Below are 13,907 nucleotides of genomic sequence, written 5' to 3'. Positions count from 1 at the left end.
GTGAGGGGAATCTTCAAATGGCATTGCCTAAATTAAATTTTCAAAGGGGAAATTGTACAATACGACAAGAGAAAGCACACCCCGCGGCAGACCAGCCAGAACTAAGATTAGTCTGTCATTTAATTAAAAATGATTTATCTTTTCTCCATTTATTTACATGTGCCAATCAATTATACGAGTTGTTTACTGATGTGTTTGCTCCGAGCTGACCTTTGAGAACCCAACTATGAATTCAGTGATGGACCTTTGACAAAGTGCTTTCGAGTTAGAAAGATTTTTATTTACAAGAGTCCATGTCAGGCGACTATCAGCCGAATACAGGGGAAAAAAGCAATATAATACAAATGATGTAATATGGTTAAATATAAAAGGTAGAGTAAAACACTTCATCCAAGCAGTAAACAAATGAACAACGGTCTTTTCCATTAATCTGGTCGTCACTTAGCAGCTACAGCACTTACTGTACGTTTATTTCCTGTCTCGTCATTGCTGTCCACAACTAATATATCCCGATTTAGATCACATTCACCGTCGGCGACATTCCTTGACTTCTTATAACCGTTCGAATGACTGACTGAGAGAATTGCGAACTACGACCGATTCCATGTTTGAAGGAGTTACGCTTGTGAGAATGAGGACAGACCACCGTACAGGTTATATTTCATCAGCAGTAACAGGGATGGGGTTCTCATAAGACGCTTTTTCCAGGTCATTAACATTTTTTCTACGCATTTCCATAGGAGGCCGGGGTGGAGGATTCTGGGGGGGATTTTTGATGCTCTCAACTGGTTTCCGGGTCTCTTTCCGCGGAAGAATGGGTTCCCAGTGTTCTCCCCTGATGGCTGCCTTGAAAACAGAGGTTAGCAATTGTCAGCTGAATAGAGTATGCAGCTTTTCAGATTCTAGCAGGAGAAAATAAAGTGAATCATGATTAAACACTTGAAAATTTAATCTCAAAAATGTAGTGTGTCAAGCCAGGACCTCTCATTGCCACGCAAAAGAACACTCAAGTGTTTCAGTGACACGCTTGACTTTTCACGTTTCATCACATAGCAATCTTTCCAAAGAGGTACCTGTTATGAAAGACTCCTCTCTGCTTTCATTTCCTTGTTTCTGTAACCTTTTCACTTCCTGTTGCAGCTTACTATTCTATAATTGTAAGTCATATTTCCTACTTATCAAGGGACTTAGTTAATGAAATATGTATCTTACTGCAAGGTAGATGAGACTGGCAATGCCGAGGCAGACACACCCCAGTACCGTAGCCAACATAAAACCTCCGGGAACACAGATTCTGAAAAACAAAAAAACAAGCAGTTGATGAGGTTCATTCTTTGTATTTTTCTTCTTTATTCAGGAGAGGAATGCTGTTCAGCAGAGAAGGGTAGAGCCAAAGATGAACTCACGCGGCATGCATGAACGCCCTGACGTAATAATTCCTTGTCAATGGCCCAAAGGCTTTTACACACACGGTGAAGCAGTACTGGCCCCTGAGGAGATACAAGGGGAGGTGATGAGTCTTTTAATATCTTTACTAAAACTGCTGCTCATTATAGAACATCATAGAACTCACTGACATTTCAATTACTATCACTTACGTTCTCTCCACACCCGTGCCCTTGGCCCTCCTGCCTCTCGGATACTCGAGCAGGCATACAAACACTCCAGCAGCACTGAGTGTCCTGTCAAGGTTTACACATTTTACCCTATATGCGTATAAAACACACATCGAGCATCAACAGGATATCGCAGGGATTTTGAGAAGGTACAGAAAACGTTGTGGTGAGACGTCATCCTATATCTGCGTTTTAACTTCTGTTTGAACACTGTGAACAGACCACACTACACAATACAGGCTCCAAGATCACACTGCCATGGATTTAGATGAATGTGTGTTTTTAAAGGGTTGGTTTGTGTCATTGGAAGAACCAGACAAACTCTCCCCTGCTAACATGGCTGATAATTGCAACAGCGTGGATTTGTTATTATTTATTTATGTATGTATGTATTTATTTGTGGGGTAGGGCAGGACAGTGTTAAATTTTGTTCATACCTCTAGTTTGAGAATCTTAAATTGAAAGTAACTCCACAATCTCTGCCACAATTGCACAATGCAGAACATTTGCATATCTGAACGTTGAACATTTTCACAAAAGACACAATCTCATATCAAAAAACACATTTAGGATTTTTTAGCTTGAAGGATACACTCCATAAGCAGCAAACTCCCAGCCTCTGAACTGTCCAGCCACTCCCACGATACCCCCAGTAAGGAGAACTGAATGAAGGAAGCCGGAAGGTGGTGAAGAAAAAAAAAAAAAACAACTGATGATTCAAATCATGCAACTCTTTCTAAATGTTTTTTAAACAGTTTTACCTCCTGTTAAAACCAAACAGCCCCATACCTAAATATACATTAATATTTTTTTGTTAAAAAAATCATCTAAAAAGTTATTGAAAGTCATCAAAAGCGATCATCGGAGACACTCACTGAGTCCAGAGGCCAGAGCCTGCTCGTTGGCCCACATCGCCCACTCGATTTTCCCCATAATCCTCACTTCTACGGGCCGATCCTCGCAGAGACTCGACGGCAGACTGCAACAACAAGGAAGAAAGGCTGTAAGGCAGATGCTGCGAGCACGCCGCGGGGGCTGGTCGTACCTGGGAAAGTCCTTGACATCGTCACTTCCAGGAAAAGAAGGAGGGGCATCACAAGCCACCTGTGTCAAGTGACTGCAAACTGCAGCCTGGATCTCCCTCCTCACATAAACCGCCGCTCCTTTTTTTTAAATTTGTTTTTAATATTTTGAAATCTTATTTGTAAGGTTATTGCCTCTTGGTGTTGTTTTAATGCAGTGACCGTCCTGGATATGATTTCCATTTAGAACTTTAGGTATTTATCATTACAAGCGAGAATTATAATTACATATCGTCACCCTCCTAAAATGATCGCCTGAGTCATTTATTTACAATTTTTTTTTTCCTAAATCATCTCCTTATGATGCTGACCACCTCTGGCAAAATTGCCTACATCCTCAGTTAAATAGATTGTGCCATTCTACCCCTTTCGCAGAAATTGCCTATGTCAAGAGTGTGCCAAAAGGTTTAGTTTTTTGTGTTTCCTTAAAATCTGAAAAAATTACTTAGGCGATTATTTTAAGAGGGTGACAATATAGTAATTGGTTGTCTTATGAATAGCCTTTCTGACTGCAGTTACTTCCTGTTTCCCAGTAACCTGCTTATCATTTTTTTTTTTTTTTTACATCAGTCTTGTTGTGAAACATCTTCCATTGTTCTTTCTTTGTGTAATCCACTGTTAATGCTTCCTCAGTTGTGTCTACCTTATCTTCCCTGGGTTGGAATTCAGCTGTTTGGTATCATGGCAAGATAGCATAGATAAAGCATTTCCTGCAATAGCGTCTGAGCCAAGTCTGAACCCGGAAGGAAATTGAATATTAAATAGGTCATAGCATAATTTCCCAATCCTGGGATCAATAAAGTATATCTCTGCTTATTTTAATTGTGGTTAATGGATTAATGAAATTGGGAGGAAAAATAGCTTGGATAAGAAGAACTAAGATGAGAATCACACAGCCTTTTCTTTTATTTTTCTGTTAAAAACATACATTTACATTGCTAATGATCCATCATTTATTTGGCCATTATTGCTCTGCTGTAGGGCTGCACGAGTAGTGGTTACCAGTACCAGTTACCAGTTTTGGAAGCCTTTCACCTTAATATTTAACAGTACCAAATAAACACACTGCATCATGAGCATTTAGGGACCCAAAATTATAAAAATATGACATTCAATCTTATTCTTATAAGAAAGACATTGCTAGCCTCAATCCAAATAGACTGCTGTGGATGTTGGTTGTTTTGATTGAAGGAAGTCTTGCTCCTGCTGGAGATACTTTTGTGTGCTCCTGTAGAACTGTGTGATATCAAACAATGTTCTTAGGCCACCCACTGGATCCAAGCAGATGCTGCGTAGGATCCTCCACGACACAGGGACCTGGTCCGGCCTTAAAAATCAAAAGAGGTATGATAAGGAAACGCCACTGAAGGCCCAGCGCTCTGATGTTTTGTTTTGTGTACACATCATCAATTTTGTGGAATATACAAAGTCCACTCCCAATTACCGTACTCAAATAGTAAACAGACACCGGGTAAGCACACAAGTTGCAAGAGATGCTGAAATAGTCAGGCGAAGCAGTGCATAAATGTCACACTTGAGTAGCAGTGAAACCAAAACCATGACACCTATAGATTAACATAGAGCATCATCAATATCTGCTAAATATAAGGGGAATATGTTCAAATGACTGCTGAGTGACAGTACCTTTGTGCTAATAATGTATTTTATTCCTTCTGGAATGGGCTCTATACAAATAGCCTCCCTCAACTTCTCTGATAGAGCAACACTGTCGACAGGGAGACCCTTTATATGTCTGCAGAGAAAGGAGGAAAAAAAATGTAATTAACATAAATACAAATATTGAACATGATCACCAATATTATCATTGGGTGTCATTGACTGACTTTATAATTCAAATATTTAACAGATACCAAAGCCAGGAACTGATAACTCACAGTCCTCCCTCAGCTTCGGATGGGAAGAAATGCTGAACCACTTGGACAAACTCAGCAACATGATCCTGCAGAGTGAAAATCACAGCATTGGGTCCTGCATCAAAAGTGTAGGCCACCTGGAGGGAGAGGGTGTGACACAAGAAGAGCTTTCAAACCATGGAACAACATCAAATCCCATTCAACCATATTTCTGCAACTCGTGTTAATATAAACTCTCTCAACCAATGCCCAACCCCAACCCCGCAATTATATACTGGAGACTCCCCACAGTCTGGTAGACTTCCCTCTAAAGTTGACCCACTCACCCTAATCTCACCATAGTGCTTGTTATACTGATGCACCAAGTTGATGACCTGATGAGAAACATGGTTGAGGTAAAAGATGGGAGGGTATGTGTCAAGGCAGGTGGCATGGAATTGGTTGCTGTCCTTCATTGTTAGTTCGGCAAATGTGGAAAAGTCTTTGTTGCGCACAGCTCTGATCATGTCTGTCATGCGGCCCGGTACAACAGAGTCAGCCCGGTGCTATAAACAGAAGTTTTATACAGAACAAGTAAGAAGGAGTTGATCTTACAAATCTGCACTTTGACTGTGTTGACAGTAAAGAGAGAAAAAAAACTTACCTTCAAGAGGGAGCTCGTCTGTACACTAGTTTGCATCCCAGATGTGCTACCAACATGCTTTCGTTCAGCACTAACCTGCAGCGAATATATGAATTGTGCAAGAGTTGACGTGTCTAACTATTGTCAGATTGCACAAAGAACCTTCTTTGCATTACACATGAGCAATTATATTAATAAGTATATGAAAGAAAAAAAAAAGAAAGCACGGAATGTTCCTACACATTAATAACTTGTGTCAGGCGGGTTTGCATTGTTTCGTCACTCTCAGCATCTCTCATCCAAATATAAATTCACACACTCACCACCAGCACAAGTGTTCTGAGGTCTGGCCAATGAGTGTCTGGCTCCACCTGCTGGGCCTGACTGTCTTTGCCGTCACTCCGGTTTCCCATGATCCACTGGACAAATCCCCCATACATACTTCGACATGCACTTCCCGAGCCTTGGCGTGCGATCACAGACAATTCCCCTTCTACACCCAACACCTGAGCAACCGTGTAAACTGTGGAGGAAAAAAAGACTGGAATAAAAAACAAGCAACATTTCTAAATAAAGCAAATGTAAACTTTACATAAAAATGTTATTTGTAATTTTGAACACGTAAAAAGGTGCATTCTTTTTGGAGGTCAATTTTTTGTGCAGCAAGGAAACAATTAGGGAAAAGGAAAAGATCTTTTCCTTGCTAAAACTCACCCAGGCAGGCAAAACCAGCCGCAGAGGAGGCAAGACCAGCAGCGGTAGGGAAGTTATTAACCGAGCAAATGTGTACTTTGTGAGACAAAGCAGTCAAATCGGATCTGGCGTCGTTACTGTGTCTCTTCCTTGCTAGACGTCGAACTAAATGAGGACAACAATGATCATTATTTATAAACTTCTTTTGCACGCTATGAAGAAAGTCAAGCAACAATGCTTACGTTCTTTTAGACAAGACTGTAATCTGGGATGGGTGATGTCCTCCTCTTGGCCATTGAGCCATATTCGATCTTCTTGAAATGAATTGCTGGAAGCCACTGTCGTAGTGGTTTTCAGCTAATGAAAGGGAGACAATAAACATACGTATCAAACAGCATTCAACAAATATTTATGCAAATGAAAGTCTCATTTGCAATTTTATCAAAATATTCAATTATAGTTCAAGACTTCCCTCCAAAAGGAAGCAAACTTTCACCAAAAATTTTGAATGGATCACTCGACCAATCTATTGGGTAGGGTAAAGTTACCTGGTCTTGATGGAGTGTGACACTCAAAGATGAGTTAATGGGTAGAATTAATTCTTCATTTCGCTTTCCCCCTAAGAAAATTGAAGATAATTCGATATGACATCTATGTTTATTCGCTGATCAGCAGTGAAAAAATAGTTTAACATGTAATCGTCTGATAAAAGAGGTGCTAGCGCACTCTTTCACACTGATCCTATCGAAAGCTACAGAGGACCAAAACTAAAACATGCATTTCCTATAGAAAACTTGCTGGCTATAATATTTTAAAACCAGAATTTGTTAAGAACAAATACCCATGAAATTGTGCACAACCACGCTTAATTCATCCACACTAACGAAATCAGCAAAAACAAACAATCTGGTCATAATTGTCAAACATGTTTCCAAATATGCAGGTCAGCGTCACAGCATCTGAATCTGTCGGTACGTTTGAATAGTACTTGTCAGCCACTATAAATATCCCCACAGCCTGACACTTGCTGTGTGCCCGAACTGTTTATTGTTGAACATAGTAATCTTAAATATTCCTTTTTGAGGAAGAATTTTATGACGAATAGCAGCTTTATGGAAGAAGTGCAGTACAAAACAGCGGGTGAAATACTCACAGTACTTGATGACAGCTATGTTGACCGGAGCGGTACATGTAACTACATGCATCTTGTCTGTACTAGCCTCCGGCATGGCAGTACATTAGAGTAACACGATTCTTAAAAAACAGTGACTTACTATACTGCTTACTTTAAAAACAAAATATCCACTTCACCTGGGGAACTACACTAGCTAACCAGTATACCCCCTTAGCCGTTACCCCCTTTTTCGGATTGGCGACCGAGGAACATGTGGTTGACTCCGCTCACCAATCAGAGCCGGTCTTTAGACGGCGAGTATACGGGCTAGCCAATGAGAAGTCATCTGACCACGCTCATGCGAATCGGGGGCAGTGACGAAGCGGCAGTGAAGAAGGCGGGCGAGAAAACCAAATAAGAATGTCAACAATGAAAACTGTATCAGTCTCTGGAAAACAATAAGAGTAAAATAGAACAAGTCGTTATGATAAAGTGTGTCCTGAACTACATGTTAGTTAAAATCGGCGTCTTCTTGGCCACCTGTTTGCATGTTACAACAGCTGATCAGTGTTTGCTTATTTAGAGAATACATGCAAGGTCTCATTTCATGCAGCTGGAACAAATACTATTCATAGGGTTTGAGACTTCAGTTGTTGCAAAAATTGCAATAGAAATTGATATGAACACATAAATTGTCCAAGACTTGTTGTGGGTAAGCATGGGGCTTATGTAGTCCAGATGTTCTAACAGTAATGCCAGTTGAGCAAATAGTAGATATATATCTCAAGCATTAAACTTGAAATGCCAATGATTTGACAGGGCTGTAAAATGGCTGAAGTAATGCCTCATGCTTCTTTTTAATGTTGGACAAATGTTGCAATTCATTGGTGCACTTTCCTTCGGGATAAATAAAGTTGTTCTCATCTATTCTTTTTAGAATTGAATCAAAATCCAAGAGTCACGATTTAATGTAATCTGACTAAAAGTGACTCATTGGCTCCAGATACGGTTGACCTCTTTCTGGTGCTGTCTATGACACTGAAAAGGTTTAATGTTTTGGAATTGAGACAGTGGCTTGTTGCAAGGCAGCAACTCAAAAAAGAAAGGATCAGAGTCAGTTTCACAAATTTATTTTTACGTGTTTTGGGCTTGTTAGCTTTCGGGTAATATGGGTGACAACACGTATTCTTAGAATAACGCAATTGTAATAGCTTTATACAATGTTTTTGAATAAAGCTTTTTTCTAATCTTATGTAAACCTTTATGACACATGAAAAGTGCAGCAACCAAAGACTGAAAGGATGCTGGCCCTGTGTGAGGAAATATATGTATGCTAATTCCTTTCCATCGGCAAACATCTTTTTGCATTTTGTCTAGTTTCGTGCGCTTGAAAAATGTTAACTGTAATAGAATTAAAAGATAATTTGGAAGGGACTGTGGTAGTCCTACAGTGCCATGTTTTATCAGGGGTCCAACACAAGCAGTGTATATTTACAGTTGTGAGACTGAAATGTTTAGCAGAAAAGAGAGAGAATATCTGATACGTCCTATTCTACAACCCCTCATTTATGTGATTTTGTCAACTGCAGGTCCGTGTCTCTCCCTTTTCAAAGGAATTTTCTGAAATACAAAAGAAGAGTGGCATCCCAGAAGGCAAGGGACAAACTGCAGGCACAGTCTCAGTGAGACACTTCCTTTCATTGTTTTGGAGCACTTCAACGTTTTATCTGAATGTTAATAGTCGTCCTCATCGTCTGAATCCATCACCCTCCGTCGGTTGAACTGAAAAGCACGCAATAATAGAACAAAGTGAGACAAACACAAGTTGAAAAGTATGTGGTGTGTCTGGGTTACTTACTGTGACTGTTGTCTTTTTTTCTGTTTGCTGACTAACTTTCTGTAAGATCTCGATCAAGCCGGATTCTGTGATCTAACAAAGAGAAAATGCCAGTAAAAAAAAAATAAAATAAAATAAATAAATAAAAAACTGACAAAAAGTTATCAGATTTATTTCTATCCACTTTCAGCACATTCAACTCACTGGTTTGTTTTTATTCTCAACAAACTGGAAAAATCTGCAGGCAGTAAGGGCATTATATTCTTTATTTATGCAATTCTTTTCTGTGGCATTTTGAAATAAGAGCTCAGAGTCCATGTCGAGAACTGTTCTCTTCGACTGGTGAACAAGCCCCTGACTAGAGACTCCTGCGTGAGAGACAAGGGGAGGAGAGTACACATTTCCATGTCTCTCAGGTCATCTTGCGAGTCTATTGAGTAATTGAGTGCAGCTAATCTAATTCCACACGCAGAAGGAATTATATTTGTGGGACCTCTCTTTACATTTGAATTTCATCCAAGCCTTTCTATCATTAGTGAGAAAACGGAAAGCAGACCTTTTGAATGGCTCATGAAAGGGATAGTTGTAACACTCATCTCCCTTGAACGAGCCATAAATCCCATCACTGGTCACAGAATGACATTCTGTAGAAATCAGATTTTTGCCTGTACTCAAAGCAGTATTTGAGTTTCATGAGATCTTTCTGTCAATGTAGCATCAGAGTCAAAGAGGTGAAATACTTTGCTCGCGAAGAAATGTGGCGTTGAGTTTAAGTTGTAATAAAACCTGTCACGAGCCACCATTCAACTATGACTGCAGCTTTCTTTGCATGCCAAGTACGCTTCAACACACAAACAGCTGTTTCTATTCTCTTTTATTTTAGTATTCTGTATTCTTTTATTTTAAGCAGAAGCCTGGGACCTTTGACACAAGATGATATCTATGGACTGAACATCTATAGCGAATAAAACAAGCCATAACCACTGAACAGCTGTCGATTTAGCATCGCACTGGGCAAAAAGACATGCCGAGGTTTAACTGTAAAGATTGTAAACCTTCAGTTCTCTCATGACCCTTTTGTGAATGACAATAAGGTTTGTGTTTTAAACATGGACACTTCAGGCTTGACATTTGCTCACCTTTCCACCTAAACTTCCCATACGAGCCATCTGAATGAGATACTTCTCAACAGCATCAGCCTTGCTTGGTTTTACCAAAGCAAGATTGCTCACTGAAAAGAGAGAATTATTTATACACAGCATTGAGTATATATAATACCATCCATCAACCAACTTAAATGTTTGCTTTTTTCATGTATAATTCTGTCAAAGATTGTTTGGATGCTAAAACACATTTTTCATGTGGGTGGTTTTCTTTGCTGGTTTGTCGCTTTACATCAGTGCCGGTTGATTGGTTTTGCAATGCAGTTCCTCTGGATAAAGTTATCAGACTTACATCTAGCACGAGCAGACTGGTCTAGAACCTGAGCCAATATGGAGTTCCTCATCTCTGCTTCTCTGTCAAATAAATGATTGAAAACAGCAGAACAGGCAAAAAACAAAAATTAAATAGGAAAGACATAGGCCTCCTATAGATTGTAATCAGATAGAAATAATTACATTGTTTCCTACCAGAAAACAGTATATTTGTCACCGCCATAAGAGTATTCATAGCACCCATATTCTACTCTGTATATCGCATGCCTGTATAAAAATATATACATACGAACGAATGCAATTCTCCAGGAATACAACATAATTACAAAGTAACTGATATTTTTAACTTGAGATTTTGAAATGTAGCATAAACTTACCTTTGTTTGGCCTCTTCTTGATGATTACCTGAGGAGTCCTGAAATTATATAATGAATAGCCATTACAGGAAGGCTCTGCTCAGGCTATGGTAACAGTAACAGACCTTCACAGGTAGTGTTTACAGGTCTGACATTCTACTAGTGATCAAAATTAGCTTTATAATATTGGCGACGATTTGGGTATCACTGAGATCATCAATACCAAGAATGGTAAACTACTATTTTAATATCCACAGTGTATATTAGACAAAGATTCCAGCTCGTTCAGACCAAATAATACCATCATATGGTACTGAAGAGTTTAGTACTCCCGTTTTGGAGTTCCCAACTTCTTCTAAATATGATTCTTTAAGTATAAGAATTGAGTTTTGCTTCACCCCTTTCAACAGATCAAATAATATTTGCTCTGGGTACAGAAGCTTATAGAGGGTTATAGAGACTAATACCATTTGAAATAATTAAAAAATAGGTACGGCATTTCACACTTTTTCAACTGAATCAAGCACCAATGAACTAACAATTGCCAAGCTGAGAAAAAGGAGAGCGGTTAAGTTTAGGTATTGCAACACAACATATTGTAATAACCCGAGACTTGTTTATATGTGTGAATTCTCTTTCTCATTTGTTACTGATTTATAACAATATTATCACCATACACAATGCAGTCACAGTCTGGAGGAAAATAGTTACTAAATGGAACAGTTCTGGCCTCTCAATAAGCTGAGTAAGTAGTTATCTGTCTGATTATGTGATTATGATTTGGGGCCCGAATGCCAAAATAATGAATGGGATAAAATAGAACCAGGCACATCCCTCAGAGGGGTGTGACCTGTCCTGGGTAAACTGTGCTAGGATTAGCTATAGCCTTTGTTTTGACGACAGACTCTCTCCCAGCTGCTGTTTACGGCTGGTTACCGATCCATGTTAAATGGAGCTGGTGAGCTATAAATGCCCGTGAAAGGAGAGCCAGAGTTGAGCTGAGTCCACTGATTCGGCTTCACAGAGTTAGCTAGTAGCTCACGCTGGAGCTTCTTCTTGCGTGTTTGCTAGCACGCTTCCCCGCTCCTGCCTCAGCCTTACCCCGTGCTTTGCTTGAAGCTCCGCCATCCTTTGCCGTCTAATTGCTTCCAGTTCTTCGTCCGCCATGGTTAACGACCGTAATGGGGCTCCAAACGACTGAAAGGGGCTTAAACAGTATAACAATAAGCATGCAAACTTCCAACAGTAGGGACAAGGCCCTGCCTTGTTAGGGGAGAGTAATCACCGCCGGCAGCCGGATGGACGCAGGCTAAACATATCGAGCACAGAGCGGTTGGTCCGGTCTCGGTGCGGCTTCAACCAACATGGCTCATTACCGCCACCTACTGGACAGCACCCGCAACTGCACACTTCTCATCACTTTCAAGACTTTATCGTTTTACTCAGGAAAAACACCTCGTTGACGGTAAAACGTCCGTTTAATAAGCGATAGCTGTTGTTTGCAACAGCCACGACTCTTCTCGCTCAATTCCAGGTAAAAAACAAACAAACCCCAAAATCACACTGAAAACAAGCATCAACATAGACCCAAACTTTCGTGACTCGCTACAATACATACAATTCCCAAAAAGTCAAGTTTTCAGATTTTCTTTCTGCTACTCCCCCCGCGTTTGAGATATTTTAATAAAAAAACTAATGCACCAATAACCATAGCTTTTTGTTCATTTTGTGATATTTTTATATGTAAACAGATAATTTCTTCTTTTCTGTCGTTTTCCATCTTTTTAATCACTCCCCAAACTTGCATTAGTCATGTTCCTGAGTGGGAAATGCCAAGTCCATCAGTATCTTTTTTTTTTTGTTGTTGTTGCATACTTAGTGTTTCCTGTTAATCCCAGGACTTTTATGAACTGTGTCATTTCTGTTCCTCTGTTAAACTGAAATGCACCTTTCATTTTCACAGAGCCTCTTTACATTTATTTTTCAATTTCTACTGCTTTTCGACAGGCTTGGAGGAATACACAATAAGCTCTCATGTTTATTTATCTAGTTTCGATTGACTAAGAATATAGAAACCTCTTTCTGGTATCTTTTACCTGTTGCATACTATTGCACTATTGCATCAGTATTTACCATCCAGAAGATTGGATGTAGTTACCGGAAACCAATGCAGGATCAAGAACAGAATTATTTTCCAGCAACAACATTTATCCTTATTTTATGTGCCTTTAAGCACACTCAACCCATCCTTTATTTAACGCATTTTCTATGAATTCACCATCTGTTATGTTACTCCCCGCAATATGGTGTGTTCACTGCAAAGCACAGATCATTAAATGCTTGTTTGTCGTGTCCTTCGCGTTCTGCAAGGTTATTCCATCCAATACCTTTAATTTCTTCCTTTTAATCAAAACCTCCTGGACAACAAACATGCTTTGTAGTGAATCTTGTATGTATCATGTAGTGTCGCCTTGACCTCTCTTTCTCCTTGGTCCTGTTTGATTTACACAAATTCATGGAATACATAACCAAATTGCTTTTCTGCACAATCCCTGCTTTCATCCTTCAACAAACATTTTTTTACACTGTCCATTTTCAGTCACACCTGCACTAATTTCAGTTGTATTCAGTCTTATTTATTTATGAATAATTGTTTTTGATATTCTTTTGCACACTGAAATTGCATTTTTTTAGTTCTCACATTTTCATTATCAGCATTTTAGATTACAACGATCAGATGCACTGGTACTCTGAAAATTATCTGGATAATCTAAGTGTCAGATTTAATTTCACCTTTCTTGTAGAGGTCAACAGATTCATTTAGCTTATCACACTGTTCTAAATACATTTACACTTGTCAGTTCCTTTTTTTTTAATAGCTCCCCAGGCTGCTTTTCCTATCTAAACAGGTTTGGCAGCTTCTGCACGTTAATCTGCTGGATTTGTGCCTCAAGTTTTCATCCACAGTTGCAGTATTTTGGCTGCTCTCCTCCCCCAGCTTTCCTTATCTTTGCTGTATTTTACATTTAGCAGATCTTGTCCTGTCTTTCCCTTTTTGCAGAGACTTGCTGCATTACTGAACTCTATGTGTTTGAAAGATCTTGTAATATTTGGGATATTGCATACTCCTTTATATTATATATGCATATTTTATACATTTAAGAAATTGTTTTGATGTTGAATATTACCGAATGCCCCCCACCCTCACCACTGCAGATATTTAAACAGGTTCTTCCCTGTTTTTCTTTTTAGAGATCTATAATGCCACGGTTGTCAC

General features: G+C 39.4%; 3 protein-coding genes across 3 annotated transcripts; all 3 read right to left on the bottom strand.

Moving 5' to 3' along the window:
* Positions 1–258: 258 nt before the first annotated feature.
* On the bottom strand, positions 259–2,647 carry cyba (cytochrome b-245, alpha polypeptide). The gene is made up of 6 exons (XM_086175266.1): positions 2,492–2,647; positions 2,209–2,278; positions 1,599–1,673; positions 1,407–1,490; positions 1,213–1,294; positions 259–846 (listed from the first exon to the last, which is right to left on the bottom strand). Exons 1-6 carry the CDS (start codon positions 2,547–2,549, stop codon positions 655–657), a joined length of 561 nt encoding a protein of 186 aa, XP_086031392.1. The 5' UTR covers positions 2,550–2,647; the 3' UTR covers positions 259–654.
* Positions 2,648–3,589: 942 nt separating this feature from the next.
* Positions 3,590–7,235, bottom strand: mvda (mevalonate (diphospho) decarboxylase a). The gene is made up of 10 exons (XM_086175262.1): positions 7,041–7,235; positions 6,436–6,506; positions 6,130–6,244; positions 5,909–6,052; positions 5,518–5,717; positions 5,216–5,290; positions 4,899–5,117; positions 4,594–4,709; positions 4,343–4,451; positions 3,590–4,025 (listed from the first exon to the last, which is right to left on the bottom strand). Exons 1-10 carry the CDS (start codon positions 7,114–7,116, stop codon positions 3,945–3,947), a joined length of 1,206 nt encoding a protein of 401 aa, XP_086031388.1. The 5' UTR covers positions 7,117–7,235; the 3' UTR covers positions 3,590–3,944.
* Positions 7,236–8,115: 880 nt separating this feature from the next.
* On the bottom strand, positions 8,116–13,516 carry pdcd5 (programmed cell death 5). Its single transcript, XM_086175273.1, has 6 exons — positions 11,732–13,516; positions 10,652–10,689; positions 10,294–10,355; positions 9,978–10,069; positions 8,860–8,931; positions 8,116–8,783 (listed from the first exon to the last, which is right to left on the bottom strand). The coding sequence occupies exons 1-6, from the start codon at positions 11,795–11,797 to the stop codon at positions 8,736–8,738; spliced, it is 378 nt and encodes a 125-aa protein (XP_086031399.1). The 5' UTR covers positions 11,798–13,516; the 3' UTR covers positions 8,116–8,735.
* Positions 13,517–13,907: the final 391 nt, after the last annotated feature.

This window comes from Fistularia commersonii, chromosome 27 (assembly GCF_037954325.1).
Source record: "Fistularia commersonii isolate RoL2024-O1a breed Wild chromosome 27, RoL_Fcom_v1.0, whole genome shotgun sequence".
Lineage (NCBI taxonomy): Eukaryota > Metazoa > Chordata > Actinopteri > Syngnathiformes > Fistulariidae > Fistularia > Fistularia commersonii.
The sequence above is the reverse complement of the archived record's forward strand: the minus strand, read 5'-3'. Positions and strand labels throughout refer to the sequence as shown.